The following is a 27,668-nucleotide window of genomic DNA, read 5'->3' as shown; positions in this document are numbered from 1 at the left end:
CACAGAGGTTACCCCTGCTCCTCTGTGTTCCCTGCAGGCAGCATGTACAGAGGTTACTCCTGCTCCTCCGTGTTCCCTGCAGGCAGCATGTACGGAGGTTACCCCTGCTCCTCCATGTTCACTGCTGTCTGCATGCACAGAGGCTACCCCTGCTCCTCCGTGTTCCCTGCAGTCAGCATGCACAGAGGTTACCCCTGCTCCTCCGTGTTCCCTGCAGGCAGCATGTACAGAGGTTACCCCTGCTCCTCCATGTTCCCTGCAGGCAGCATATACAGAGGTTACCCTTGCTCCTCCGTGTTCCCTGCAGGCAGTGTGTACAGAGGTTACCCCTGCTCCTCCATGTTCCTTGCTCTCTGAAGGCAGCATCTATAGAGGTTACCCCTGCTCCTCCGTGTTCCCTGCAGGCAGCATGTACAGAGGTTACCCCTGCTCCTCCGTGTTCCCTGCAGGCAGCATGTACAGAGGTTACCCCCTGCTCCTCCGTGTTCCCTGCAGGCAGCATATACAGAGGTCACCCATGCTCCTCCGTGTTCCTTGCTGCTGCAGGCAGTGTGTACAGAGGTTACCCCTGCTCCTCCGTGTTCCCTGCAGGCAGCATGCACAGAGGTTACCCCTGCTCCTCCGTGTTCCCTGCAGGTAGCATGTACAGAGGTTACCCTTGCTCCTCCACGTTCCCTGCAGGCAGCATGTACAGTGGTTACCCTGCTCCTCCGCGTTCCCTGCAGGCAGCATGTACAGAGGTTACCCCTGCTCCTCCGTGTTCCCTGCAGGCAGCATGTACAGAGGTTACCCCTGCTCCTACATGTTCCCTACTGTCTGCAGGCAGCATATACAGAGGTTACCCCTGCTCCTCCGTGTTCCCTGCAGGCAGCATGTACAGAGGTTACCCCTGCTCCTCCGTGTTCCCTGCAGTCAGCATGCACAGAGGTTACCCCTGCTCCTCCGCGTTCCCTGCAGGCAGCATGTACAGAGGTTACCCCTGCTCCTCCGTGTTCCCTGCAGGCAGCATGTACAGTGGTTACCCCTGCTCCTCCGTGTTCCCTGCAGGCAGCATGTACAGTGGTTGCCCCTGCTCCTCCGTGTTCCCTGCAGGCAGCATGTACAGTGGTTGCCCCTGCTCCTCCGTGTTCCCTGCAGGCAGCATGTACAGAGGTTACCCCTGCTCCTCCGTGTTCCCTGCAGGCAGCATGCACAGCGGTTACCCCTGCTCCTCCGTGTTCCCTGCAGGCAGCATATACAGAGGTCACCCATGCTCCTCCGTGTTCCTTGCTGCTGCAGGCAGTGTGTACAGAGGTTACCCCTGCTCCTCCGTGTTCCTTGCTGCTGCAGGCAGCATCTATAGAGGTTACCCCTGCTCCTCCGTGTTCCTTGCTGCTGCAGGCAGCATCTATAGAGGTTACCCCTGCTCCTCCGTGTTCCCTGTAGGCAGCATGTACAGTGGTTACCCCTGCTCCTCCGTGTTCCCTGCAGGCAGCATGTACAGAGGTTACCCCTGCTCCTCCATGTTCCCTGCAGGCAGCATATACAGAGGTTACCGCTGCTCCTCCGTGTTCCCTGCAGGAAACATGTACAGAGGTCACCCATGCTCCTCCGTGTTCCTGGCTGCTGCAGGCAGTGTGTACAGAGGTTACCCCTGCTCCTCCGTGTTCCTTGCTCTCTGCAGGCAGCATGTGCAGAGGTTACCCCTGCTCCTCCATGTTCCTTGCTCTCTGCAGGCAGCATGTGCAGAGGTTACCCCTGCTCCTCCATGTTCCCTACTGTCTGCAGGCTCCCCCTCCTTCCTTCCTTGCTCGGAGATGTGCTCTTCCTCCTCCCATGTCACTTCCTCCTGTGCTCTCCCGCCTCTTTCTCTCCTCTCCGGCAGCCGTGTGTGTGACTGTGTAGCAGGGCGCATACACACAGTGTTATCCCCTCAGTCCTGTCATGTCCAGCACACCGTCCTCCAATGACCGCAGCCCCTCCGGGGGCACAAGAGGACCCGACATGATGTGGGGAACAAAGTGATTGTTGTCCTTGGGGCGCAATGGGGAGACGAAGGCAAAGGCAAGGTGGTGGACCTGCTGGCTACAGACGCGGACATCATCTGCAGGTGCCAGGTAAGTGGCCCCCTACCTACCATCCTCTTCCCCAGACCCTGCCTGATTCATAGGAGGAGGGTGAAGGCCAAAAATCCCCCCTCCTTCTCCTGTGCAGTATTTTATGATGTTCTTTAACATTTATTGCACCCAATGCTTGTTTTATGATTTTTGGATGTTTCCTTCTGTTGCGTTTATTGCTGATTTTTGCTCTGGTTCCTGTGCTGTGACCTTGATGAATTGCTATAAGGTCTATTTACCAGCGTCCTGGTCATGTCGTCTCTGTGGTGCTAACTTTCTCAGGGCGTCCATTACCGGGGTCACCGAGGGGGGTCATTCATTCCAGGGCTGTGATTTCTAGTCGTGTGTGGGACTTATTCTTATAGTAAGGTCATTTCAACTAATATGAAAGTCTAAATCTTTCATTGCTCCTTTATATTAATATTTTGGTTTGTATATCACACGATCATGCAGGGGGGGGTTGCGCTGGGCGTTGTATCAGCGCATAAAACGCGTCCCCCAATGTATTTCTATGGACTCGTACAAACATGGCTGTGGTTCCCTCTGCCTGGGTCCTATTCAGTCTCCCCTGCTATTATCAGTGTGTGAGCGGAGCTCGTACACCATGACACATGTGCCGCCACATGTCTGTACAGGAAGCCGTATTCTGTTACTTATTTCTTATACTGATGCTGAATAACCCGGAAATCCACCATTAATAAGCTCGGGCTGTGTTCACACCTGGAGTTATGTGTTGCTTTTCAAAATTCGTGCTGTCACCTATTGTAGTAAGATTGTGTTCACTTTGCGTTTACTAAACTAGCCATGGCCAGTTTCTAGGGGCGTTTATTTGCCGAAATTGGCTGTTTGGCCGCCAATCCGTCAAAATGTCCTCGTCGGGTGGCCGAACTTGAATGTCGGGTCTGTTCATTTCTACCTGTAGATGTCTGCAGGTGCTGGCTACACGCGGAGCATTGCTGCTCATGCATAACATCACGGCTCTTCTCATAAGACACTCAGTCCATGTTCACATGGTGCGTTTTAGCCGCAATCCAAAGGCTTCCCTCGTGATCTCTTTTTGAGGTGACATTGCTTTTCCATCATATCTCATAGACTGTAAGCTCTTGGGAGCAGAGTCCTCATTCCTATTGTTTCATATGGCAATGTTATTACTTTGTAATGTCTTATTTTATTTGTATATGATCCCCACAATCTGTAAAGTACTATATAAATAAGTATTATTATTATTATTCCTAAACGCAGTGTTATCTCAAGATTTGATCACGAGATAAGCCTATCGATTTCCTCTCAGTGTGAACACGGCCTCAGGGATGCCTAGGGCTCAGTAATGGGAATACACATAGTAACGATTACTGGGAAAGTGATTTGAGGACAAGGTTTACTGCTGGGGCCCTTAGAGAGAGGATTCCCGCTCCCAGATTAGTTCTATTCCCATTGATATTAAAGGGGTTGTCCAGAGGTTATAAAATATGACTACTTTCTTCCAAAAACATTGCTTGGTTTGTGCTGGTAGTGCTACTCTATTCATCTCTATGCAGCGGAGTTGCACTACCAGAACAAACCATAGTCAGAGTGTGGCGCTGTTTTTGGAAGAAATTATGTCCCATTTTCCAACCTCTGGACAACCCCTTTAAATGTAAGGAACCTACACAGGACATGGGTGACAAAACCTGGTGTTACAAAAGGAGGGGCGGACAAATAATGTCATAAATCCAATATCCTATTCCCCATTATGCCAACATCATGGCACATTTTAATAAGATGTTTAATAATTTACTGCATTCGCTCATGGCGTTTACGTTGTGTTTTGAAACGCAAAATGACAGCCGAGGAGATTTGCCACATCAACACATTGGACAGGAGTCCTTGCATCCTACAGAAACATAACGCAAGGACTCCCGGACGAGTTGCAGTGCTGGTAATGTAAGAAGTATTACTGTGGTTGTTTTGAGTCCTTGCATTGTATTTCTGTATGCTGTAAGGACCGCTGTCCCGTGCAAAGCATGCAGTCCATGTGATCGGACCAATGTGCCGGTCCATTTCCACAGGCTGTGCACTTTCCTGTGCAGCGGCCATAGTCTTTATCTAAAGCCAAGAAGGACCTTGGAGCACGTTCATTGCTCTACAGTGAAGAAAATGTCACCACTTGTGTATAAACAATATTGTCATAGAGCAAGTCATACGATATACTCCTGTACACTTGCCCCGGGGGAGCATCCGTTCTAATGCTATTGAATTGCATTAGGAAAACAATGCAAATAGATGCGTTTCCGTTGAAACCCTTAGGCTGCATTCACATTACATTTTTACGTGTTTGCATTCCGTTTAGAAACACAGGTGTAGATGTGCGAGGGTTTCTATGGAAATGCATGCGATTGGTAATGAGAACCCACAACTTACTGACTGCAAGTGTTACGTTTCTAAATGCAAGTGTGAATGCAGCTTAAGACTGCGTTCACATGTGGCGTTAACACATGCATTTTGTATACTTAATGTTTACAGTAATGTAATGGGACACATCTCTTCTCTTCAGCCATTCTGATGCATTTTAAAACGCATACATTAACGCCACGTGTGAATGCAGTCTGAGGCTACGTGCACATGATATTTGATCCCCAGACCAAGTACAATACAGTGGATGGGAGTCCTCACATCATGGAGAAATATGATGCAAGGAGTCCCTGTTTGCTGGTCAAACAGTGGCGCCAACATTGTGATAACTGTAATAGTGTTGGTTCTGCTGTTTGCTGATGCAAGGCCCATGGGATGTGACCAGCACACAGGTCCGTTTCCACGGACCAAGTTGTTTTTTCCGAAGGACACAGAAATGAAGTATCTGTACACAATATTATTATAGATTAGGAAAAAAACTGGTTACAAATAAATGAAATCTAAGCACAAGACTGGAAAATGTTATTGTGGTGACTGCCTCTTATTCATACCCGTCTAGACGCTCTGGCAGAGTATAAGGAGTTTTGTGAGTGGCAGGATGCCATATTTGTCTGTCTGCGCATATTAGTAGCGTTTATAAGAATAATTTTAGTATACGGACATTTTCCAAGTGGAGAAACCGTAGGATAATGAGCGCTGCTTTTCCTCCTGTCTGAGCTCCAGAGGTCTGATTATTCATACACTGCATATCAAATATGTATTACAAGAACATGGGGGCAGCTGAAGGAAACCAGGAGGGAACGACCTTCCCATTTCTGTGGCTCATATGACAATGGGCGTAGATTAACCAAAAGGAAGTGACTTACCAGAAATATTGCACATACTACCCTCAGCCAGGGCTGCTGTCAGTGTGTGAGCGGCCCTGTCGCTCCCATGTCACACGTGTACCGCTAGCCCCGGGTGGAAGAATAACAATGGCATAATTGAACTCTTTCTCCAGCTTTAGGATCTGCACAGATCAGATTATGTGACATGTCCTGTGCAGGTCCTTCAACTTTATCAAGCCCAGCAGAAGGGAGGGGTAAGGTCTCAATCTTTCTCACACCCAACCCTCCCAAAACCTTGTTTTCACTAGTGTTCTAGAATGGTGTTGAAAATAATGAGGTCAATGGCTACACAAATTCATGACCCTATGCTACACAACCCTTAGGGTGATGCCACACTTTGCTTTTTGAACTAGTTTTTGGCCCGTTTTGAAGCAGTCCGTTCCAAAAACGCATGCGTTAAACGCCTGGGTTTTTTTTAACAGACTGCTTAAAAACAAACCAAAAACAGGTTCAAAACACCATGTGTGGCATCACCCTTGGTTTTCATGCAATGTGCAGGCACAGATGAATACGCTGCAGGGGCTGGTGGTCCATGGACGGTCCATCACAACACTGCTTAAATGCTTGTATGCAACAGAATATATTCATAGCATCCTTCAGAATTGTCCAGGACAATTAAATTTTTTTACAATGCTGTTTAGGGACGGGGCGGTCTGTAAAAATGCGTATATTTGCCTCCTCCAGTGATCCCTTTCTTTATCATAGTATAAAAGCCCGGAAAAAGCCCAACCTTTAAGAATTAAATAAATGTTTTTTTTCCCCACAACCCGTGATATTTTTTTCTCTCCAGAAAGGTATCCAGGCCTCTCTTGAACATGGATTCCGCCATAACAACCTCCTGCGGCAGAGATCTCCATAGTTTCACTGCTCTGAGGCCGCGGTCACACGTACCGCTAGGCATCTGTCATTACGCGACGATAGCGCACAGGGGGAGGCCCGAACGCATATGCGTTTCCAAGGAAACGCATGCGATTGATAAGCCGATCGCATGCGGTTTTCTGGAAACGCATGTGCGTTCGGGCCAAGGACCACCCCTGTGCGCTAGCCTAGCTGTATGTGTGAACCTCCAACAGTCCTAACCACTGGCACACGCCTGCTAGAGTGATGGGAAGCGCTGTAGGAGGTGAACATATGCTTTTATTCTTTTTACAACCCCTTTAATCTCTGATGGGTGAACTGATGTGGTCTTGCTGTAAACAAAGTGGCCTGTATTCACTGTCATATTAATGCATACTAAGAGACTGCAGACTTCTCAAACACCCATCTTAAATTTAAAAAAAAAACACAAATATAGATATTTTTGCAAATTTTTTACAAGAAAACTGAAATGAACTGCTATCCATTTCCTTCTGATCCTCCCTGAGATGGTTCAACTCCTTCATTGGAGTCCAACTGTGCTTAATTAAACTGATTGGACTTAATTAGAAAAGGCCCACACCTGTCTATGTAAGACCTCAGAGTGCATGTCAGAGCACATGAGAATCATGAGGCCTAAGGAACTGCCAAAGGAACTCAGACAGAAATGTAGCAAGGCACAGACCAGGCCAAGGTTACAAAGGAATCTCTGCAACACTCAAGGTTTTCTAAAAGCACAGTGACCTCCAAAAGCCTTAAATGGAGAAAGCTTGGCACAACCACAACTCCTCCTCGACTTGGCCGCCCAGCCAAACTTAGAAATTGTGGGAGAAGAGCCTTGGTGAGAGGTGAAGAAGAGTCCCGAGATCACTGTGGCTGAGCTGCAAAGATACAGTAGGGAGATTGGAGAAAGTTCCACAAAGTCCCCCATCACTGCAGCCTCCACCAGTCAGGGCTTTATGCCAGAGTGTGACGACGGAAGCCTCTCCTCAGTGCAAAAAATATGAAAGCCTCATACAGTGTGCAGAGCACATGAAAGACTCCCAGACTATGAGAAATAAGATTCTCTGGTATGAGGATCTCCAAAGCCAGGTAAAATCCACGAAAAACTTTTTGCATCATTCCCAAGAAGACTCCTGGCTGTACTAGCTCCAAACCAAAAAGAAGTTAGTGTTCTACTCCAATATGCAAATCAATCCGAATTTGATCCACAGAACAGTCTCATCAGCTTTCGAAATAGTTAAAAATAGAGGGGTTCCTCGGTAATTCCTCCTGGCTTTCTGTGAATTTCCTGCTGTAGTCTCGACAGTGGACCTCACTCCACGAAGATCCTGTGCTGGAAATTTGGTACAGATTGTTTAACCCGGTAATCCACACTATCTGTACCAAATTTCCAGCACAGGATCTTAGTGGAGTGAGGTCCACTGTCGAGACTACTGCAGACATCTATCAAGTGTTTAGGTCTAAGAGAAAGTCTTGGTCAAACATGGGGTTTAATGCGGCCCGAGGGTATCTGCTGCCCAGGTTCCTAACCAAACTGCCCTCAATTCTCTGAACATGGTGCATGACAAACCAGTATGACCAGTCTCGGGTGACTCAGCTGTTTAGCTCAAAACTGTATTCGTGCGGAGCTGGGGCCGGACAAAGAAGGTTTTTGGCTGTCACATATTTGTAAACCATAAAAAAACTTTTCCGTGTTCTACAAAAAGAGTCTTCACTATTAAAAGACAACACTGAATGTTATAATTCCTGATGCTTTTCTGCCGATTGAGGCGGTTTACAATTAGCGCCGCTTGTTACATGATTTTTGTATTATGTTGAAGTTCTGTAAATCCAATTCTTTTTTCTTTTTTTTTTTTTTTGCTTAGACTATTTTTGTTTCATAATTACAGTGATCATCCATAGTTACAATTAGAAATGAGGCAATAATAATTTAAGAAATGAGCGTGATTGACGCCTCTAGTTTATGCTTCTGTTTGTGGATTGGAGGAACCTAACCAAAAATAAATGGAGCCTCCTGATCTGCCATGGTGGGGGTTTGGCCAGTGCACAGAGCACCCTCTGGGGATCAGTGCTGCCCTATGAAACTATGACGTGTGGTCTTGAAGACTTTCTGATGTTCAATCCAACTCTACTAGTCTTAGACATACCAGTTATGATGAGGAAGCAAATAAAAAGCCCTACCCCAACCTGTTGGTGATATTGAGTTTGAATGTGTCTAATCACATTTCGGGCTGCGTCCACACATGGCATTTACATTGCGTTTCAAAAGTCAATACAACAGCTAAGAAGATTTTACGGCAATGCTGTTTACAAAATGCAACCGCAATGTTAACACAACATTGCGCTCTGTAAGCACAAATGTTAACAGCAGTGTAATTGGTAAAACCTCTCCTCCTCAGCTGTTGTATTGGGTTTCGAAACGCAATGTAAATGTCATGTGTAAACCCAGCCTCGGAAGTGCTCTTAATGTTGACAACAGGAACGTAATCCCAACTGGAAATGTATTCACTCTAAGAAGGACAAGAAGACTGGGGCAAGGCCGGTCATCTAACTGGCTGGGATTCAGGGAATGCAAGGAAAACTATAGGAATTTATGTACCAGTCATAGTTTAAAAGTTCTTCAGGGATCCAGACACTTAATTTCACAGAACGTCTCCACAGCCTCTTCCCTCCAAAGAGAAGCTCAAGCAGAACAGCTGTTTGTGAAAACCTGTCAAGTGCTCAGAGTCCAGCACCAATCCTGGAATATGAATCCATTTGTTCCACCATCCCAGGAAGTGGGAGGTATGTCCTGGGTTTCAGCTCTTGAATGAAATGGGAAAGCAGGGAGCCATTAGCTTCCCTGTTAAACCATTAAGCCTCTGCCGTTTGTGTGCAGCACAGGTCGGCAGAATGCGATGTGATGACATCATCCCCCCAAGCGTCTTCAAAGAGGAGAGGAGAGGAGACCTGCTGTGGAGGAACAGGAAAAGGTTCTTTGTTTTCTTTACAGCAAAAAGGAAAGATGTGGTGCGGTCATATTATAAATGAACTGCTACCGGTATTGTATTATTATTTTTTTACACTTCCTGAGGCCAGTAGTGGGCCACACATTGACCTCAAAACCATTTACAAGTATTCCCTATACCTACAGTGAATATAGGAATGTATTTATTTCAAGGTCGACTTGTTTTTTTTTTTTTTTTTGCTTGGTCTGAGTGGGTAATACTGTAAAGTCTCATCACTTCTCCTGGTGTCTCTATGATACTTAATTGTAACTCAAAGATTGCAATTATACTCCACTTGAAAGGTTCCCATGACCTAAAAATACATACAGCTGAGTCCTTAAGATGTGGTAATAAAAGAAGAGCTTGTGGCCTGGACTCCTAATATCTTCCAGTGCAGGACAACAGGTGTCTGCCAGGGTGTACATCATACGAGGCTTTGTATCATTTGCATTTCAGGAGATGGTTTTATAACAGGGGTCAGTGATGTGACAATACTTCCCTCTTGTCATCATAACACCATCTGCAATCCTATAGGGAGGTCCTGGGTACCTTTTGGTATCTCTGTTTTAGTAAATGGTAACTTCTCTTAGCACTATCTAAAATCAAAATCCATCATGATAAACCAAGGACACGTACACATAGGTCCAGGTACAGGGACTGCGGTTATTTTCTTATATTTGTTATCCATGACCTCCTTCCTTCTAAAATCAACTTTTTGACATTATGCTAATGAGTCAAAAGGGCTCGGGTTGTGTTACCATAAACTTTTAGTGTTGCACATTCACAGGCTGTTACAGTGAGCAGAATATGTCTTGCCCAATCCTCTGCTCCTCTTTATGCTCATTAGCATAATTTTTAAAGTTGATTTTTAGGAGGTTATGGATACTATAAGGCTAAATTCACACTACCATGGAGGTTTAATGTATCAATGTAAATTTTATTTCATCCGTTATGGTGCGTTTGGCATGGATCTGTTATCCACACGTGTTTTAAAACCGAGGAAAAGTAATGCAGCCTCCGTTATTTTTTCTGTCCAATAACGCATGCATGAACGGAATATAACGCATGACATAAAATATTACATTGATGTCAATAGGTGATATGTTAAACCTCCCTTCTTTCCTTTTTGTAACGAAGGGAAGGAACGGTAGGGTGGAATGAGCCTACGAAGATTACCATAGTCCATCATAGTGCCTGGATCTATGAGTACGTGTCCCTGCTTTATAATGTTTGATTTTGATAGTGGATTGATGATATCCTACAATGAAAAGGTGGAAAAATACATAATCTGAAAGCGCAACAAACCATAAATGCCACAGACAGAGCTTCACCTTTTAATGACATTGACTGTATAGAGTAGTTGGCATCCGTAGCTAATGGCATCTAGTAACTACCGCTTGCTATTATGGCTTTATATTTATTCTAATTATAAGTTGTATCCAGCTTATTAACATACAGATTTCCGTATTAACTTGTGAATACCTGTTCTAAATTCATGTGCTAAGGGCATAATTGTGTTAATCTTCAGTACTGTTAGGACATGCATCACTTCCTAGTAATTGAGGCTCCCGACAAAATACATATAAGGCCATATATATGTATAGAGGGCACTGTGGTCTCTTGCAGATTGTGGGAGTTCTAGACGTTGTGCAGGGGTTATCCGAGTTCCGAAATAACAGGGCTGGGGCACACTATTTAAAAGTAATAAACATGTACTTTCCTCCTCCGGCGCTGCTGATGTCCCGCACCGCGGTCCATCTGATCTGTGCACTGGTTTGTTTACAAGGGTGCACAGAGAGCTTCCGTCCAGCCGGAAGCACCCATCCGGCACCATCTTCCAGCTCTTACAATGCTGAGAGATGGTGACGGATGGGAGGAGCCGGCCACATCACCGGTTGGAAGCTCCCTGTGCGAGGCTTCTGTGCCCCACAAACAAACAGGGGCACAGATCAGACAGACTGCAGCGCGGGACATCAGTGGCACCGGACAAGTCCACATTTATTTTTAAATAGCCCAGCTCGGCCCTAAGAAACTTCTTAAACCCGGATAACCCCTTTAAGGGATAAATACTATAAAGGGACACATAACAACAACTTGCTGACTGTTTCCCCGGTAGCAATAGTTAGTTTATTTTTTCTTTTACTAGATTCAAAATTGGACACCATTATGTACTTTTTACTAATGTATATATGTAATTGGATGGAGAAACTCAGGATCACTATTGCACCAGAGAATATGAAACTTCACACCAGTCTGGCCAAATGTGATGGCTATTTCAAGCTACAGCGTGCTGCGGGTGTCCTAGAGGTCAGGACAGAACCTTGCAAAAATAAAAATACAGTAGGAGAAGGTCAGGTTTTACATTTCATGAACTGTTCTAGAATGGAGAGTTATATGCCCACTGGAATCCTGGGTGATTTCTGTACAGTAATGCTCACAATGACTACATTTTATGGAGGTTCTCTAAACTAACAGACGAATTTATCATTTTTATAATCCTCAGACAATTGAGGACATTGGATAGATAAAACCTTCTGCGAAAGATAAATTGACTTTCTTGTTTGCAGTACCATGGTCTTTTCCCAGGTATTTCTGTAGGTTTGTTTAAGGGACAGGTTACTCCTGATTTGATGTTGGTGTTCTGCTGTGAGCTCATTGTATATCTCCACTGTTATGTCTGTTCTCTATCTCTCATTTTTCTTTGTAACAGTGAGAAGTTGCATCTGCATCTCCCTCCTTTCCTCTCTGATTCCTGTCTGCAGTCATTTCAGTAGTTTAAATAAGTTACCTGGCTCCCTGCCAGCAGTGTGTGGTGAGTCCCTGGGGAGGGGGCAGCTGCAGCTTGTGTGTGCTATGTTAGTCTCCTCTTTCCACACTCATGTAGCCCACTCCCTGTCATGTGCATTGATCAGACAAAGGGAGGGAGATGGTGTGGAGTAGAGGGTGAAGGTATGAAGAAACCAAAGCACACAATGGCTGCAGCTCGCCCTCATCTCTGGAACTCGCCGCATGCTGCTGGCAGGGAGCAAGCTAATGTGAACTAAACTTACATAAACTACTGAAATTATTCAAAATGCTGACAAATACACTTCTAAAATCAGCATAGCATAAGCTTTTGAAACCTATTACAAACTAATAATCACATTCCTTGTAACAGATTTGCTTTAAAAGGCTGTTGGGAAGTATCACTTTCCCTAAATTTTAATTTGTAGTTTAGAGTGCATCTCTGGAAATATAGCAAACCGGGCAATCCTCATCATATTTTATGTTGGTAAAATAGAGTAGAAGCAGATATACATATAATGGCTTAAAGGGAACCTGACAGCACGTTTTTCACAAATACAGGCAGTGGCAGTTTCCTATAGCGCTACTGTAACTATCTGATGCTTTATTTTAGCTAAAAATAGTCTCCTTCAGACCCCGTAAAATCAGAGTTAAAATCTTGCCTGGTATCTATGCATCTTTGGAGTGAGTAGAGAGGCGTGGCCTAATGTCATATGACCATGATGACATCACAGTTCCTTAAGCTACTTAACATTAGCAAACTGTACCCCATGTAAATATCTGACCACATAAAACAATTACAGCAGCCTACATGGACCTCTACTTCTCTCCATGCAGGCTTTTGTGATTTCATGTGATACAATGTGCTGTGATTTCATGAGATATACTTGGTGTACAGTTTTTAATGATAAAAAGCTGAAGGACCTGCGATGATGTCACCCTTGTCACATGACATTACAGCATACAGAGATAGCAAGGGGAGGAGCTGCTGGATTCAGCCCAAGGAGGCCACTCCCACCTCGACTCGCTGTAGCCGTGCTTAGATACCAGGTAAAACAATAATGTTGAATATATGGGAATCTCAGGGAACCAATCTTTAGCTTAAATAAAGGTGTCAGTTACAAGGGCTCTATGGGAACCTGTCATTACCTGTATTTGTGAAAAACGTGGTGACGGGTTCCCTTTAAGGCTGGGTTTACATGACGTTTCCTGTATACATTCGGTGTATACAGATGCAGCGCTGGTGAGAACTTGTCTGTGAATTGATGTTGTCTTAAAGCTGCTAGGAGGAGACTTGCTGCTCCCCTCCTTCCTCCGTACCACTTCTATGTGATCTGACACCACAAACAACTTCTGTCTTGTCACTCGCAAGAAAAAAATTTCATGGGAAATTCCAGTGAAAAGGAGATTAGGAATGAAGGAAGTTGGTGATCCTTCAAATTGCTAGTTGAGTCCTTCTTCATAGTTCTCATCTCTGTGGACTTTATTGGATCTCTGGTAACATTTGGTTCCAGGTCACAGTTTGAGTTGCTGCAGAGTAGGGACTATTTTAGGATTCTTCGCTATGAGGCCAGAAGAATGATGCAGCATCTCACTAGTGTCCATAGCATGCCAAGCCCAGAAGAATATGCTAGATCATTGCACAGCATAAATGGGACAGGCCTCATCTCACCATGTCTGAGACCTATCATATTCAATGCTCACACTGTGTAGTCCGTGAGCAAGTATTTCACTGCTTTACACGAGGATTAAGAATAATAACAAATCTTTATAAATTCTGCAGCTTTACAAATCATGGGATACATATACAAACAAAATAAGACATCACAAAGCAATAACATGGTCGTATTCAACAGTAGGAAGGAGGGTCCTGCTGAGGGTCACAAGAGCTTGCAATCTGAGGAGGAAGGGTGACGCAGGAGGAATAAGAGCGGAGACACTCATAGATCCAGGCACTGTGACTGTGGTTATCTTTATATTTGTTATCCATGGCCTTCTTCCTTCTAAAATCAACTTGTAAAATTATGCTAATGAACCTTAAGGGGCTCTGTTGGGTGTTTGCAGTGATTGCAGTCACTCGCTTTTAAAATGAGCAGAGCAGGTCTCATCCTCCCTTTGCCCTTTCCCTTCTCCCTCTGTCTGTGTAATCTAGAAGCAGCAGGAGGAGGTGCTTGGGAGGAGAGATCTCTGCACATTGTAACAGCTTGTGAAAAGACATCACACAGAGGCTCTGGAAACGCCCACCAGAGCCTCTCAGACTCATTAGCATAATTTTAAGTTGATTTTAGAAGGAAGATGACCACAGTCATGGTATCTGGATCTATGACTAGCTGCCTTTGGTTTATCCATGTTTGATTTTGATGGTAGATTTCCTTTAAGAGCAAGTTTTGAAGCGTTGGAGGTTGGGTTTTCGTCTGATAGTCCGGGGTAGGGCATTCCAAAAAATAAATGCATTAAGAATAGATTGTAGAGGAGAGAGATTAGTTAGTGGAAGACTGATTACTAAGGCGTTACAGTAGTCTAGACAAGTGTGATTCAGAGCGACAATTAGGGTTTTAGAGGTTTCCATTGTAAGAAATTGGTGGATTCTGGAAATATTTTTGAGGTGCGCGAGCATGATAGTGATTGTATAAACTGTGCAAAGGAGAGATCTGGGTCCAGCAGAACCCCAAGACAGCAGGCCTGCTAGTTATGATGATAGATGGAGATGTGATGATAGATGGAGAGGTCCAGGTTGATAGATGGTGGAAAGACCAGAAGTACAGCTTTAAAAATTGTACGTTTCTGGTAGAGAGGACATGATGTTAGAGACCGCAGAGAGACAATCACTTTGGTTCTGCTGTAAGGCAGGGATAACAAGCAGAAGTATATAGCTGGGTATCATCTTATTATCATCTACCACCCTGACTAACTTAAAAAAAAAAGGGGGGGGGGGTTACAGGTCCTCCCCATTTCACCTAAAATTAGCTTCCAGTGCGGCCTTGTACCTTAATTACAGCCAATTTTTGGATATACAAATTAGCTTTTCTGACTCATGTCTACTGGCTTTGACTCTTCTCCTCTCCAAGGGTGCCAGTGAACCACGCCCCATTATTTTGACTGACTGCTCTGTCTCTTCAAATCACTGCCCTGCCTCCTAACATTAGCAAACTGTACCCAATGTATGTATTTGAGCACATGAAATCACAGCAGCCTCCAGGATGGAGAGGAGTAGATCAGATGCATACAAGGGTACAGTTTGCTAATGTTAGGAGTTTAAAGAGCCTGAGATGATGTTGCCCAGGTCACATGACATGAAGTGCTAAATAGTAAGAAGGCATAAGGCAAGGGGAGGAGTGTATGGGAGGGGTCAGCCAATCAGGACAGTCCCCCTCTGATGCCAGGGAATATAAGATATAAAGTTGATTTATGTGGATGTGAGGGAAACAATTTTTAGTTAAAAGGGTCAGTCAGTGTATAGAGCTCTAAAGGAACCTACCACTGCCTACATATGTGCAAATGTGCTGATAGGTTCCCTTCAAAGACTGAAAACCAAATCTGCTGATGGATTCTGCCTCTTCAGAGCCTTTACACCCAATGACTTAAAAATAATGATTTTACCATGGAACTTCATTGTATCTAGAATGCTGAGAACAATGGCTGCATGCACTGTTACTGTTCAGCATCGGGGTCTTCTGTTTTGACCTTATTTGGACAAAATCTTGTGTTTGCAGTTTAGTCATCACCAAAATCTCTTCCTCTTTAGTGGAGTGTTCTTGTGTTGCGATGAAGGAGCCCCCAGTAATTTACCAATGTGGCCCCTAACTGCTAATGACCTTCCCAAATAGGCAGTCCCTGCCTGGTCCTCAGCCTAGTTTGTAATGCATGGTCTCCAGCTCTGTATGGGTTAATAAATTGCAAGCCTCCTTCTTATGGAGTGCCATTTGTCGTGCTACACAGAGGATCCCTAGTGCACTCATCATTCATGTCTTATCTTCTTTATAAGGGAGGAAACAACGCAGGACACACTGTCGTCGCAGAAGGAATAGAATATGATTTTCATCTCTTACCAAGTGGCATTATTAACGCTCAAGCAACTTCCTTAATCGGTAAGTGCTTGCCTAGAATATATGGAAGGACATGGATCGAATGAAAGAAATGCAGGTATTTACACTTGTGCAATATAAATCTGGACTCGTAACATTTTCATTGTTTAAGAAAATTTACAATGGACATAAAAAGCGTGAGATCACATTTCTGTATAAAGACATGAGTTAGTGCTCAGCTTTATTTTCCCCCACACCATACATTGTAAATTGTGTACACTACACCAGTGCAAGAAATAAATCCCTTTTTATAGTGTGACCCCTAGTGGTCAAAAGATACATTGCACTTCTTGTATTGCATTACAATGGATGGCAATTTCAGAAGGCAGATTCCTATAACGGAGTATAGCAAGTGTGAATCTCTGCTGAGGTTGGGGTCTCACTCTTCATTTCAATGTCTGGAACTTTTATCCTAAAGCAGAAATATAAATGTGTGTGTTATAAAATATATATATATATATTTCTCTTAGCATTGGTCTGTTAAGCTGCAAATAATATACTTCATTGTCTTAAAGGGTTTTTCCAGTTTTATAAAATGGGAAGAATGGACAAAAAAGTGGTTTAATAAGATACAAAACAACGTATACTCCCCTTTACTGGTCTCCCACCACCACCATACTGGCCGCAGGTTGGCAGCCATTGGCAGGTTTGCCTACTATTCTTTTACATTCTATCCCAATATAACCATATAGAGACAAAACCTGAAATGAAGCCCCCATAACACTTGTATTTAGTGTGCACAAAAATTGCTGGCTATTGTCCAAGTAATACTGTTATACATCATATAATGGTCGAGTGCCTGGCAGGCGCAGGTTGTAAGGACTTTTATATCACTGTAAGTTTTAAATGCCACCATCATATTCCCCAACGCTGTACAGATCATGGTGTACATATCCAAATAGAATAAGACATTACAAAATAATAATATGGTGATACAAAACAATCGGAATGAAGGCCATGCTAACAAGAGCTTACAATCGATGAATATGCTTCCCTCGTTGGTCACTTACAAGAACTCTGTCCTTATGGGCTCCCTTACAGCTCAGCAGTGCGCTGCCATCTTATTCTAGACTCTTGGTACAGAAACAGATGACATGGTGGCAGCAATGTATAATTGGGAGTAATTATCTACTTGTATGGGAATGAGATTCCTTTAAGGTCCCCATGGTTCCTAGTTGGTGTGCACCTGTACCCTCTTAAGTCACACTCCCACCTACAGACGACAATCTGAGAAGCTTATTGTATCCAGATTTGTGCAGCTTCCATTGAGTTGGAAATCGTCTCTATATATCCCTATGCTGTTTTCTTGCCCTAGTAATGGCCACATATATTGGAAAAAATACATGTCACTCAATATTTGAGTATACGGGTGCACAAGTAGGTTACTACACCATATATAAAGAGAAAAGACAACTTGGCACTTCTTATTGGTCAAAAATTGAGGAGAATTAATTTAATCCAGAATAAACAGTATAGCAATCCAACAAAAATTATTATTTTGCAACTTTGCGGTCTTATAAAATCAGACCTTCGTCAGGCACAGAATGCAAGGTATAAGTAGAAATGGAGATGAGATGCGGTGTTATGACCGCTGGAGCGCAGGTGGAAAGGAGGAGAAGCGGGTGCTCCTTTCTCCAGCGGGAGCACCCGCTTTTCCTGCTTTCCACCTGCGCTTCAGCGGTGATAACACCGCATCTCATCTCCATTTCTACTTATACCTTGCATTCTGTGCCTGACGAAGGTCTGATTTTATACACCGCATCTTATACATTTTTTTAAAACTTTTTGTTTTTTCACTATTTCTTAGACCGTCTAGGGTACTTTAACCCTAGATGGTCTGATAGTTCCTACCATATACTGCAATACTACTGTATTGCAGTAAATGGCGTTTTGCATAGGATTCATTACAATGAGCTACTGGCTCATTGCAACGAATCTCCAGAAACCATGCAGCCTCAGGTCTGACAAAGACCCGAGGCTGTCATGGCAACCGATCGCCACCCCCTGATGACGTTTCGGGCGAGCGACTATCTCAAGAAAGATGGCAGCGCCCATGCGCCGCCGTCTTTTAAATGCCATCGGACGTATCGGAAGGGTTAATAGCCACAATTGGTGCAAGCACTGACTACGGTTATTAGCGGTGGGGTTTTGCTGAAATATGCAAGAAACCCCACTTGTGTATGAACAGGGCTCAGCCCGTGAGCCCTCTTCATACACCCCCACACTGCTGCGCCATAGAGCTACGGCGCATAGCGTTAAGGGGTTAAAGTTAGTCGAAATATCAGAAATGGAAAGCTGTATATAAAAATACAAATTATTTACTACAAATTTAGTAGTGCATATCTCTGGTTCTGTGAAGCATCCAAACCCATCCATATATTCTATTAAAGGGGAGATTCTCCCATTTAATGGGACAAGAATTGTGTTCCTAGGTGCCAGGGTTCAGGAGATGTGGCTGTTTGAAGTTGGCCACTGTCATTAGGTCATTACACAGTATGGCAGTTGTAAAGGGGTTGTCTGGGTTGTCTGTCTCTGTAAACAACCCCGGACACGAAACCGACAGGCAGTGGTGTGGGACAACGGGAGCCGGGGAGAAGGTATATTTTTATTTTTTGTATTCTTTGCTTTTATAGCACCCCTGGCCAGGATAAGCCCACAAATAACAAGCATCCACCTAAAGGATAGACAGATTATGAATTGATAGACTGGGTAACCTCAATACATGGTACATTCTTGTGCAGATCTACGCTAACATTAGTCATTTACTTGGACGTTCCTACCCCTCAGGCCCTTGCTGTAAAATTCCATTGTTACAGTCAGTTGCAGAGTTTTACGCTCAATCAAACAATCACGGATCAAAGCTCCTACATTCCTGTTAATTCATCCATAAAATATCTGCTGGCCATAAAAGATAAAGCTAAATACATAAAGCCATAAAAACAGCAAAATAAACGGGTTGTTCTCCCAGTTTTATGCAGAACCTCACGTACAAAAATAGATGAGCTGCGCTCCAGTGAGTGTTGTATATTATATTATTACTATTCTTCTTTACCCGGGCATACTGGCTGTTTACTTAATGGGATTTTATGGCAAAAGCAGTGAGTTTATCTTGTGGCGGTAGAGGATCTATAAAAACGCTCTTTTTAAAATTCCCTCACTGCTCGTATATTCTTGTTTACTGATGACAAATGGAGCTGCAGCATATTTCCCCTGTGTCGTATTAATATTGCTCTTTTCCTCCGATCGGACAGGAGTCGGTTTATGTACTTTGTATTCTATATCTCTTATGGGAATTGATGTGCGGCTCTATACGGAGTAGATGTATTACTCGGCTATCTGGAGTTAGTCCTGAAGTCCATATATTTCGGTACAGTCAGATCTCCCTGCTACGGAGTGGTGTAGCAGAATGTACCGCTGTTATATGGCGGCAACATTGCACTTCTCAGAGAGACGGATAAAAGTGAAGGATTTTCTTTCCAGTTTTTTTTTTTAACGCATTCTGTGTTCTCCCTACAGGTAACGGAGTCGTCGTACACCTGCCAGGATTGTTTGAGGAGGCGGAAAAGAACGAAAAGAAAGGTACGTATCATTGATGGATGTAAAGTATCGCTGGATGAAAAGATTGGGTTCATGGCCGAATAGAGAAATGGAATTACAAACACAAAATGTTAACAAAATTAACACATATGCTTCTAAAATACTATACAGATCAGGCAACACTAATAATGTGAGTTCCCCCTTTCCAGACCCTACCTCTTATTTAAAGGGGTTTGCGAACAAAACTATTTAGGCCACATATATTGCTGATCAGTGGGGGTCCCAGTGATAAGGCGCCCACAGATCACGAGAACGGGGGCTCCGATGTACCCCCGTAGGACCCCTCATTAGTCCCCGTTGTGCATCTCTATGGAGCTGACAGAGATCGATAGGGAGCAACAAGAAGTCCTACAGGGGTACATCAGAGCCCCATTTCTATTGATTTGTGGGGGTCTTATCACTGAGATCCCCACCGATCAGCAAGTTAGGCCCTAACTTGTTTTGTGAAAAAAAAAAAAGCTTTAATGACAAATTATTGTAAAAGAACTGTACTTAAAGACTTTATTACCCCTCTCCCACCCACATAAATGCTGATAAAATGTAAAACAAAAAGATTTAAGGCCTAACTAATCCTTTAAAGATTTATTTTTTTTTATTTCGGAAATGAATAGAGCTACTTTACAGCTTTTCTGTGCCTTGTTTCAGCTACTTTCTCAAGTAGTAGAAGTGTATAGGAAAACCTTATGGGGTCAGTTTACTTCAGATAGATAAGATAATGATTAACTCTTTCCATACCTAGAACCCATTTAATTTGATTCATCTCTCTGAGATTAGTCTATCCAGAGACTGTATACACAGAGCTCGGTCATTATACACTTTATCAGGTTAATTTATCGCTCAGCTGTCAGTGGACACAGGTCAGAAAGCTGATTTATACAAGCTAGTTCTCCAGTCCGGTATTTCTGTGTCATATGAATCCGTATTTATGTGATTTTTTTGTATGTACATGTATGTCATTGTAATTGGTATACAATACAATGGACTGATAAATGATGGCTGACTATTGGCTGGCTGACAGTACACACTTTCCACTTGTTCTGGTCTCCCTGGATACAGCACATATATCCGGCAGCATGTGGTGCTGAACCGTATGCAACACATATTTTGGAGAAAATAGGACATTGGGGTTTTTTCCATTTTTTTCCTTTTCATCTCGCTCGCGGTGCGGTTGACAATACGGCTCTGTTAATGAATGGCCATATCACCAATTGTAGTCAAAGTGGCCGTATGCTACATGGAAGGGGCTTTAGGAAAGCATGTCTGCAGTGCCACATCTTTACATGGGTTGTTTGTGCTATTGCAGCTCATCCCAATTAAACTGTGGATACACTGTGATACTGCATATATCCTGGAGACAAGTGTAGCCCTATTTTTAGAGGAATGCAGCCAGGTAGATATATGCATACTTTTATTTTGTTTTCCTAATTTACTGATATATGTATTTTTATTTTTTACAGGTTTAAAAGACTGGGAGAAAAGACTAATCATATCTGACCGAGCGCATATTGGTATGTTTATGGGAACCGTAGAATTAAAAAATATAAAATACAATATGTGTAGAAACAAAAAGAATATAATTAATATATACTGTATAAGCCCAGACCCCTAATTTTAACACAGAAAAACTGGGAAAACAAATTTACTCGAGTATAAGCCCCATATAGTGTATAGCCTGCCAGCCCCCCTGTAGTGTATCGCCTGCCAACCCCTTCCCCCTCCCCCCCAACCTGTAGTGTATAGCCTGCCAGCCCCCCACACCCTCCTACCCCACCATCGTGTATAGCCTGCCACTTTTTTGTGCTGAAAAACTCTGCTTATACTGGAGTATATACGGTGTATGTATATATAAGTATATAATGCTTTACCAATGTTTCTTCCCCATGTAGTGTGTGACTTTCACCAGGCAGTTGACGGTCTCCAAGAATCCCAAAGACAAGCGCAAGATGGGAAAAAGTAATTATATTACAACCTCTTTGTGCTGTTAGTAATTTTCTTTATAGATTAAAAAAAAGCAGTTTTTACAGATTAAAATATTGAGTGTTCAGAAATATGGTGATATAAAACACTCCGGACATTATACCTCTCTATACACTGTAACTGTAACACATTTATTTACAAGACGCTTCATACTATAGGAGATAATATGCAGAAAATAATACATGTCATATCGTATGAGACACGAAAAGGAATCAGACACTTCATAGGATAAAAGATTTCCATATCTATATTCCTAACACTATGATGCAGTATTACTGCAGGAAAATGCAGAGAGGTGATTACTATTGATCACAAGCAACTTTTATACAATGTAAACCTGTATGTAGTGTCATATATTTCTTTATTATCTGGCACACTTGGACTTGCCCACCCTGTGGCTATAATATTGTTTATTATTTAATACTCTTTTAGTGAACTTTGAGTTAATAAAGGGGATTGTCCACATTCGGATTCGGATGGATTACCTACTGCCTCATGTCCTTGATGTACAAGAAAACTCCTAATTTTTACCAATAAGCAATGGACCTCAACCTGTACTTGGGCCATTTCTATTCAATGATCTCTAAAGCTAAAAATGAGTATAATGTATTACAAATATTCTCTTTCATATATGTCTTTTGTCTTAGCATAGGAACTACGAAGAAAGGAATTGGACCAACGTACTCCTCAAAAGCTGCACGCACCGGTCTCCGGATATGTGACCTCCTTTCTGATTTTGATGAGTTTTCTTCCAGGTCCAGTATATTATCATCCTTCTCTGTGACACAAGTTCATATACACAAAGCGTGTTTATAGCAATAGAACACACCAATTCATATGTCAGTGGACAGATCTATGCTAATCTTTCTGTCTCTATTGTATATGTATATCTCGTATGTATTTCTATATATCCTATCCATATATATCTTCCTATATTGTATCTATTTTACACTTAAAGCACTTGCAAAAGCAACTCCTGCTCTTTCCATCCTCTAATAAGCACCACTGCATTGCACCACAGTATAGTCAGATTCTATCTCTTCCCGGTGTGTGGCACCGTACTGCCGCCATTGCCGTCTATTGGGACGTAAATGCGGCTGCATATACATCCCCACAGACAGCAGTCTGAATGAGCCCTTAGATTCAGCACCCAATAGTTATTTAGGCACTCTATTTGGATGTTCCAGAGTGTCAGGATCACCCAACTGAGAGTAGAACCATAGTCGGTGTATAGGATGCAAAACTAATGGTGCGGGAATGGTGAAATCAATGGAGAAGAGGATGGAAAAGGCTGGAGTTTGTGACGTTCCTCTCTTAACGGTGTCCCATGGTAAAACGCTTGCGATGCTGAAATTGTAATAACATTGTTGTATTTTGCAGGTTCAAAAGAATGGCACATCAGCATCAGTCAATGTTTCCAAATCTGGAAATAGACATAGAAGGGCAACTGAAGAAGCTGAAGGTAAGGCTCATCTGTCACATGGCTGCCACAAGCAGCAGCAGGAGTGCATATAATTTCCCCACAATCTGATTAATAATTTTCTCACTGGACAATGGGTCATATTATTAATTTATTACATATTGGCTTCAAGTTAAGCGTCCAATATCTCCTACGCACTACTCTGTTACAGATGTACGCTGAGAAAATCCGGCCAATGGTTCGAGATGGCGTATACTATATGTATGAAGCTCTTCATGGTTCTCCAAAGAAGATTTTGGTTGAAGGAGCCAATGCCGCGCTTCTCGACATTGACTTTGGTTGGTAAACAAATTCCAAATTGTGTAGAAAGAGGACATAACTTAAAACCCCATAAAAAGAAATGTAGAGCAACCTTTTAAATGGCTTGATTTCCAATGGACATGGATTGGTAATTTCCCATAGAAGTGAGTGGAGCAAGGACAAACCACCCCATTCAAACGGTGCACCCCCGATCTAATGATCACTAGTGGTGCCAATGGTTGGATGCTCATGGAACAGACATGTATCCTCTGTACCCTTAGTAGAGCATATGTGTCGTTACTGCAAAAATCCCTTTTTAGACTTTGGATAAAGCCAAGATTTACTCTATCTTGTATCTAGAGAGGAATTTCTAAAACTAATTAAAGATCAGGTCTGTCCTGATAACACTGATATGATCAGTTACATAATGATGACTAAACAATGTATCCTCTTAATAACTAAGAAGCTAAGCCTAGAAAGAACAGCTTTCAAGACATATTTTAGAGTAACCGGACAGTGATGATCTTATGCGGACATTAATTTCAGGAGTCACACAGACTCATTGTCTTTGTAGTAGTAGCTGATTCAATGCATACAGTCATTAACCATTGATAGACACTAGTTCATCACTAATAATACTACTAATAATAAATTACAGTTGCCAACCTATTAAAGGGATTTTCCATGATAACTAATTGTTGCTAGGATATTGTTAGAATGAGCTATTGGAGTGGGACCTATGGAAACAAAGCGGCTGCAATTTACTATAGGTCCAGCATTTTGAGTTTTCTACCCATAAATTAACAAAACTTATGTTATCCATGTGTACATTTTTGGGACTGGAAACCAAGATGACCTTGATCCTCTTTCTTTCCTGGTGCACATACCAATTGAATAGTTGATAGAGGTAGGACCTGAGCAGTGCTACAAATCCATGCTCGTGTAGGGTACAGCTTGTATGAGTTTCTGCAATGCATTTACCCAGCAATCCTTAACATTGTAAGCCACTCATAGGTGTAGCTCTCTACCCCTGAAAATGGGGAGACTATAAACAATAGGCTCCAAATACAAAACATTTTATTGCCAACCAAACTTGTCGAGGTTATTTGGACATTAAATTAGCGTAAAAGGAGTACAGTGTCCCGGCACCAAACGACCAAACGCTCCTACTCCGGTCGGCACGGGTGTGATTCCTGGCAGGTGAGGTAAGCCCAATAGCGTAGTCAACAGGTGGTGCTCAGCAGAGAAGATATAACCACATAAATCGATGGTTATGAAGAAAACGAAGCGGCACTCACCAGTAACGTGACGAGACTTTTATTAGCGGTGTGTACAGAGGCAGAACGGGGCCTGGCCTGGCCTGGCCTGGCCAGGCCCCGTTCTGCCTCTGTACACACCGCTAATAAAAGTCTCGTCACGTTACTGGTGAGTGCCGCTTCGTTTTCTTCATAACCATCTATTTGGACATTAAACCTCCCACCAAACGTTGGTTCGTTGTGTCAGAAGTCCATGATAGTCTTGTCTGTGGTGGCAAAAAAAAAAAAAATTAAATACTTACCTGGCTACTTCCATATGGGGTAGCCACAAACATTGCACTTAAAGGGCTATATGGGACACCGATCCAAAGGACCAGTGGGTGGGTAAGTGTCCACAGTAGCCCTGACAATTTCTCTTTAAGGAATGCCATGTATGTACATTTATTTTATGCATTTTGAATGTCTGCCTTGGCTTTTATCTGTAGGTACATACCCTTTTGTGACTTCATCAAACTGTACAGTGGGAGGTGTCTGTACAGGACTTGGAATCCCCCCTCAGAACGTTGGGGATGTTTATGGTGTAGTAAAAGCCTATACAACTAGAGTGGGCATAGGAGCCTTCCCAACAGAACAAATAAATGTGAGTACATCAAGAAGACCACAGATTTCTTAGAAAAGTCTCATTCACAATAATCTTTCTATCAAGTTCATCTAGGGGAGACTAGGCCAAAGAGGGTATCACATCATCTGCTTGCTCTCAGACCCCCTGTGCATCTTATGATTATCTGCATACATTGCTTGAACCCTTCCATAGTCGCATGACTATGCTGTGGCATATGAGAACAGGCTGTCTAACGTAGGCCTGGACTTCTAGAATCTTAAAGGGGTTGTCCATTTTTGATAATATTTACTTGTTAGAAGGATTTATAATCTGTAGATAACTGAGTTGCCCAGGATCCGTTATCTATAGGAAAACCTGGCATTTGTAATTTGTAAAAGGCCAGGAAGAGTTTTAGGTTTCTTGATCTAGACCATGTCTACAGAATCTTCCCTCCTAGATTCGGAGTCCATTTTTTGCAGGAATGTGACTGTAAGTGTATCCTATGTACTCAACACCTCCTACCTTTCTTCACAATCAGGAATTTGGTACCCTTCTTCAGACTCGTGGCCATGAATGGGGAGTGACCACAGGCCGGAAAAGGAGATGTGGTTGGTTGGATCTGGTCATTTTAAGATATGCCCACATGATCAATGGTTTCACTGCGTAAGTTCATTTTTATTTATTTTTATTCAGTTTGAGTATTAACTGCTTCTGCTAATTTCAGTAGTAACACTGCCACAGGGGTCTTCTTCCAAGAACAGACGTAAAGCATCCTGAAGATGACCTCATTGCCCATTTCGACAATAAACTTGTTTTACCTGGAATTTAATTTAAAAAAAAATGTTTGAAATGTTTTAAACCTATAAATAGATTTAAAAAAAACATTGCGCTTGAAGTTCATCATCTTACAAAATGTCAGGAATCTTTAGGTATTACATCTCTAATCGTTTATATATGTTTTCTATTTTTCTAGCTTTGCTCTTACAAAACTGGATATTTTAGACACTCTGGATGAGATTAAGATTGGTGTAGCCTACAAACTCAATGGGAAGAGAATCCCATACTTTCCAGGTTTGTGAATTTTGATTATCTTGATATACTCTGCAATGTGATGGATTCATACAACCATGCTTTACTTGCACTAAAAGAAGCAACTCTTTTATCAATGCAAAGATGACACAAACATTAGGCCAGAAGATACCAGGCTGACAAATTCTGCATATTAACCGTCCATCATTTTTTATCTATTTAATAGCAAATCAAGAAATTTTACAGAAGGTTGAAGTGGAATATGAAGTGATGCCAGGCTGGAAGAGTGACACTACAGCTGCCAGGAAATGGGAAGAACTTCCTGTCAAGGCGCAGAACTATGTCCGATTTGTGGAGAACCATGTTGGAGTGCCTAGTATGTGGATAACGGCTACCTCATATTGTTTCAGTTCCCCCAAGTTCAGATTCATGATACTTGCCAAATGTATTACTGTCCCACATATAATATCTAAAGCAGATATGCAATAAGCTCAAGTCTCATTGAGGAGCTGGCTCTTGATCACAGTTGGTACAGGTCACTGATAAGAAGGATCTGGTTCATTTTAAGCAGGCACAGAATTGATGGGTGGAAGAACATTATAAAAGCTAGTGCCGCTCTGGAGAAACTGACAATATGGCACCTGAGAGTGCAGTCACACGCATTGCAACAGCTTGCCTAATTAAAAAGCTGTTAAAACTTGCGTTTACAAAATGCAAATGTTAACGGTCACGTTTTGTAAACGCAAGTGTTAACAGCTGTTGCAATGCGTTTTTAAATGCAACGTGTGATTGCACCCTGAGAGGTGACTTGCATGGAGATCACCGGAGCTATGGCCGTACTATCTGAATGGACCCTAGCAAGAGAAGTGGGATTGACCGGGCTCAATATTAATATATTTGTTTTGTCATAGACTATAGTACAGTTGTATCACATATGTCTATGGTGTAAGTGATCTAATGAGCTAGTTTTAGGGGAAAAAAATTATAAAAATGTAAATCCCCCCCCCCTCCCCCTCCTCCTCTTTTCACTTCCCACTGTAGAATACAGTATTTTGATACAAGAAGACTGTGCTGGGCTTTTGAGTGATCTCTATCATCACAGCTGGGGCCATGTTATCCCGTATATAATATACATTTACCAGCTTTGTGTGGATTTAATTTGTTCATTTTATGAGAAGTTTAATTATTATTTGTTTTTTCTTGCAGTCAAATGGGTTGGCGTTGGAAAATCCAGAGAATCTATGATTGAGCTGTTCTAGAGTTCGGTATGATGGATACCCTCTTTGTGATTCCAGCACCATACATCAGTATATTGCAGACCCACCATGAGGATGTGTCCCCACTTTGTTACTATGTGTGACAATTTACACTTGTCTAAATAAAAAGGTTGGCAATAAAAA

The 27,668-nt window shown here is 42.8% G+C and overlaps 1 protein-coding gene across 1 annotated transcript; it reads left to right on the top strand.

Annotated features, from left to right (window-relative positions):
- The first annotated feature begins 1,813 nt into the window (after positions 1-1,813).
- Positions 1,814-27,668, top strand: ADSS1 (adenylosuccinate synthase 1). Its single transcript, XM_072115898.1, is given in 14 exon segments — positions 1,814-1,960; positions 1,963-2,096; positions 15,989-16,091; positions 19,605-19,667; positions 21,143-21,193; positions 21,572-21,638; positions 22,310-22,417; positions 23,043-23,124; positions 23,294-23,420; positions 25,124-25,278; positions 25,778-25,902; positions 26,213-26,310; positions 26,495-26,644; positions 27,475-27,668. Coding segments are annotated over 14 exon segments (1,353 nt in total). The 5' UTR covers positions 1,814-1,923; the 3' UTR covers positions 27,528-27,668.

Source organism: Engystomops pustulosus, chromosome 7 (assembly GCF_040894005.1).
Source record: "Engystomops pustulosus chromosome 7, aEngPut4.maternal, whole genome shotgun sequence".
NCBI lineage: Eukaryota > Metazoa > Chordata > Amphibia > Anura > Leptodactylidae > Engystomops > Engystomops pustulosus.
Note: the sequence above shows the minus strand (reverse complement) of the source record. Positions and strands in the feature narration are given on the sequence as shown.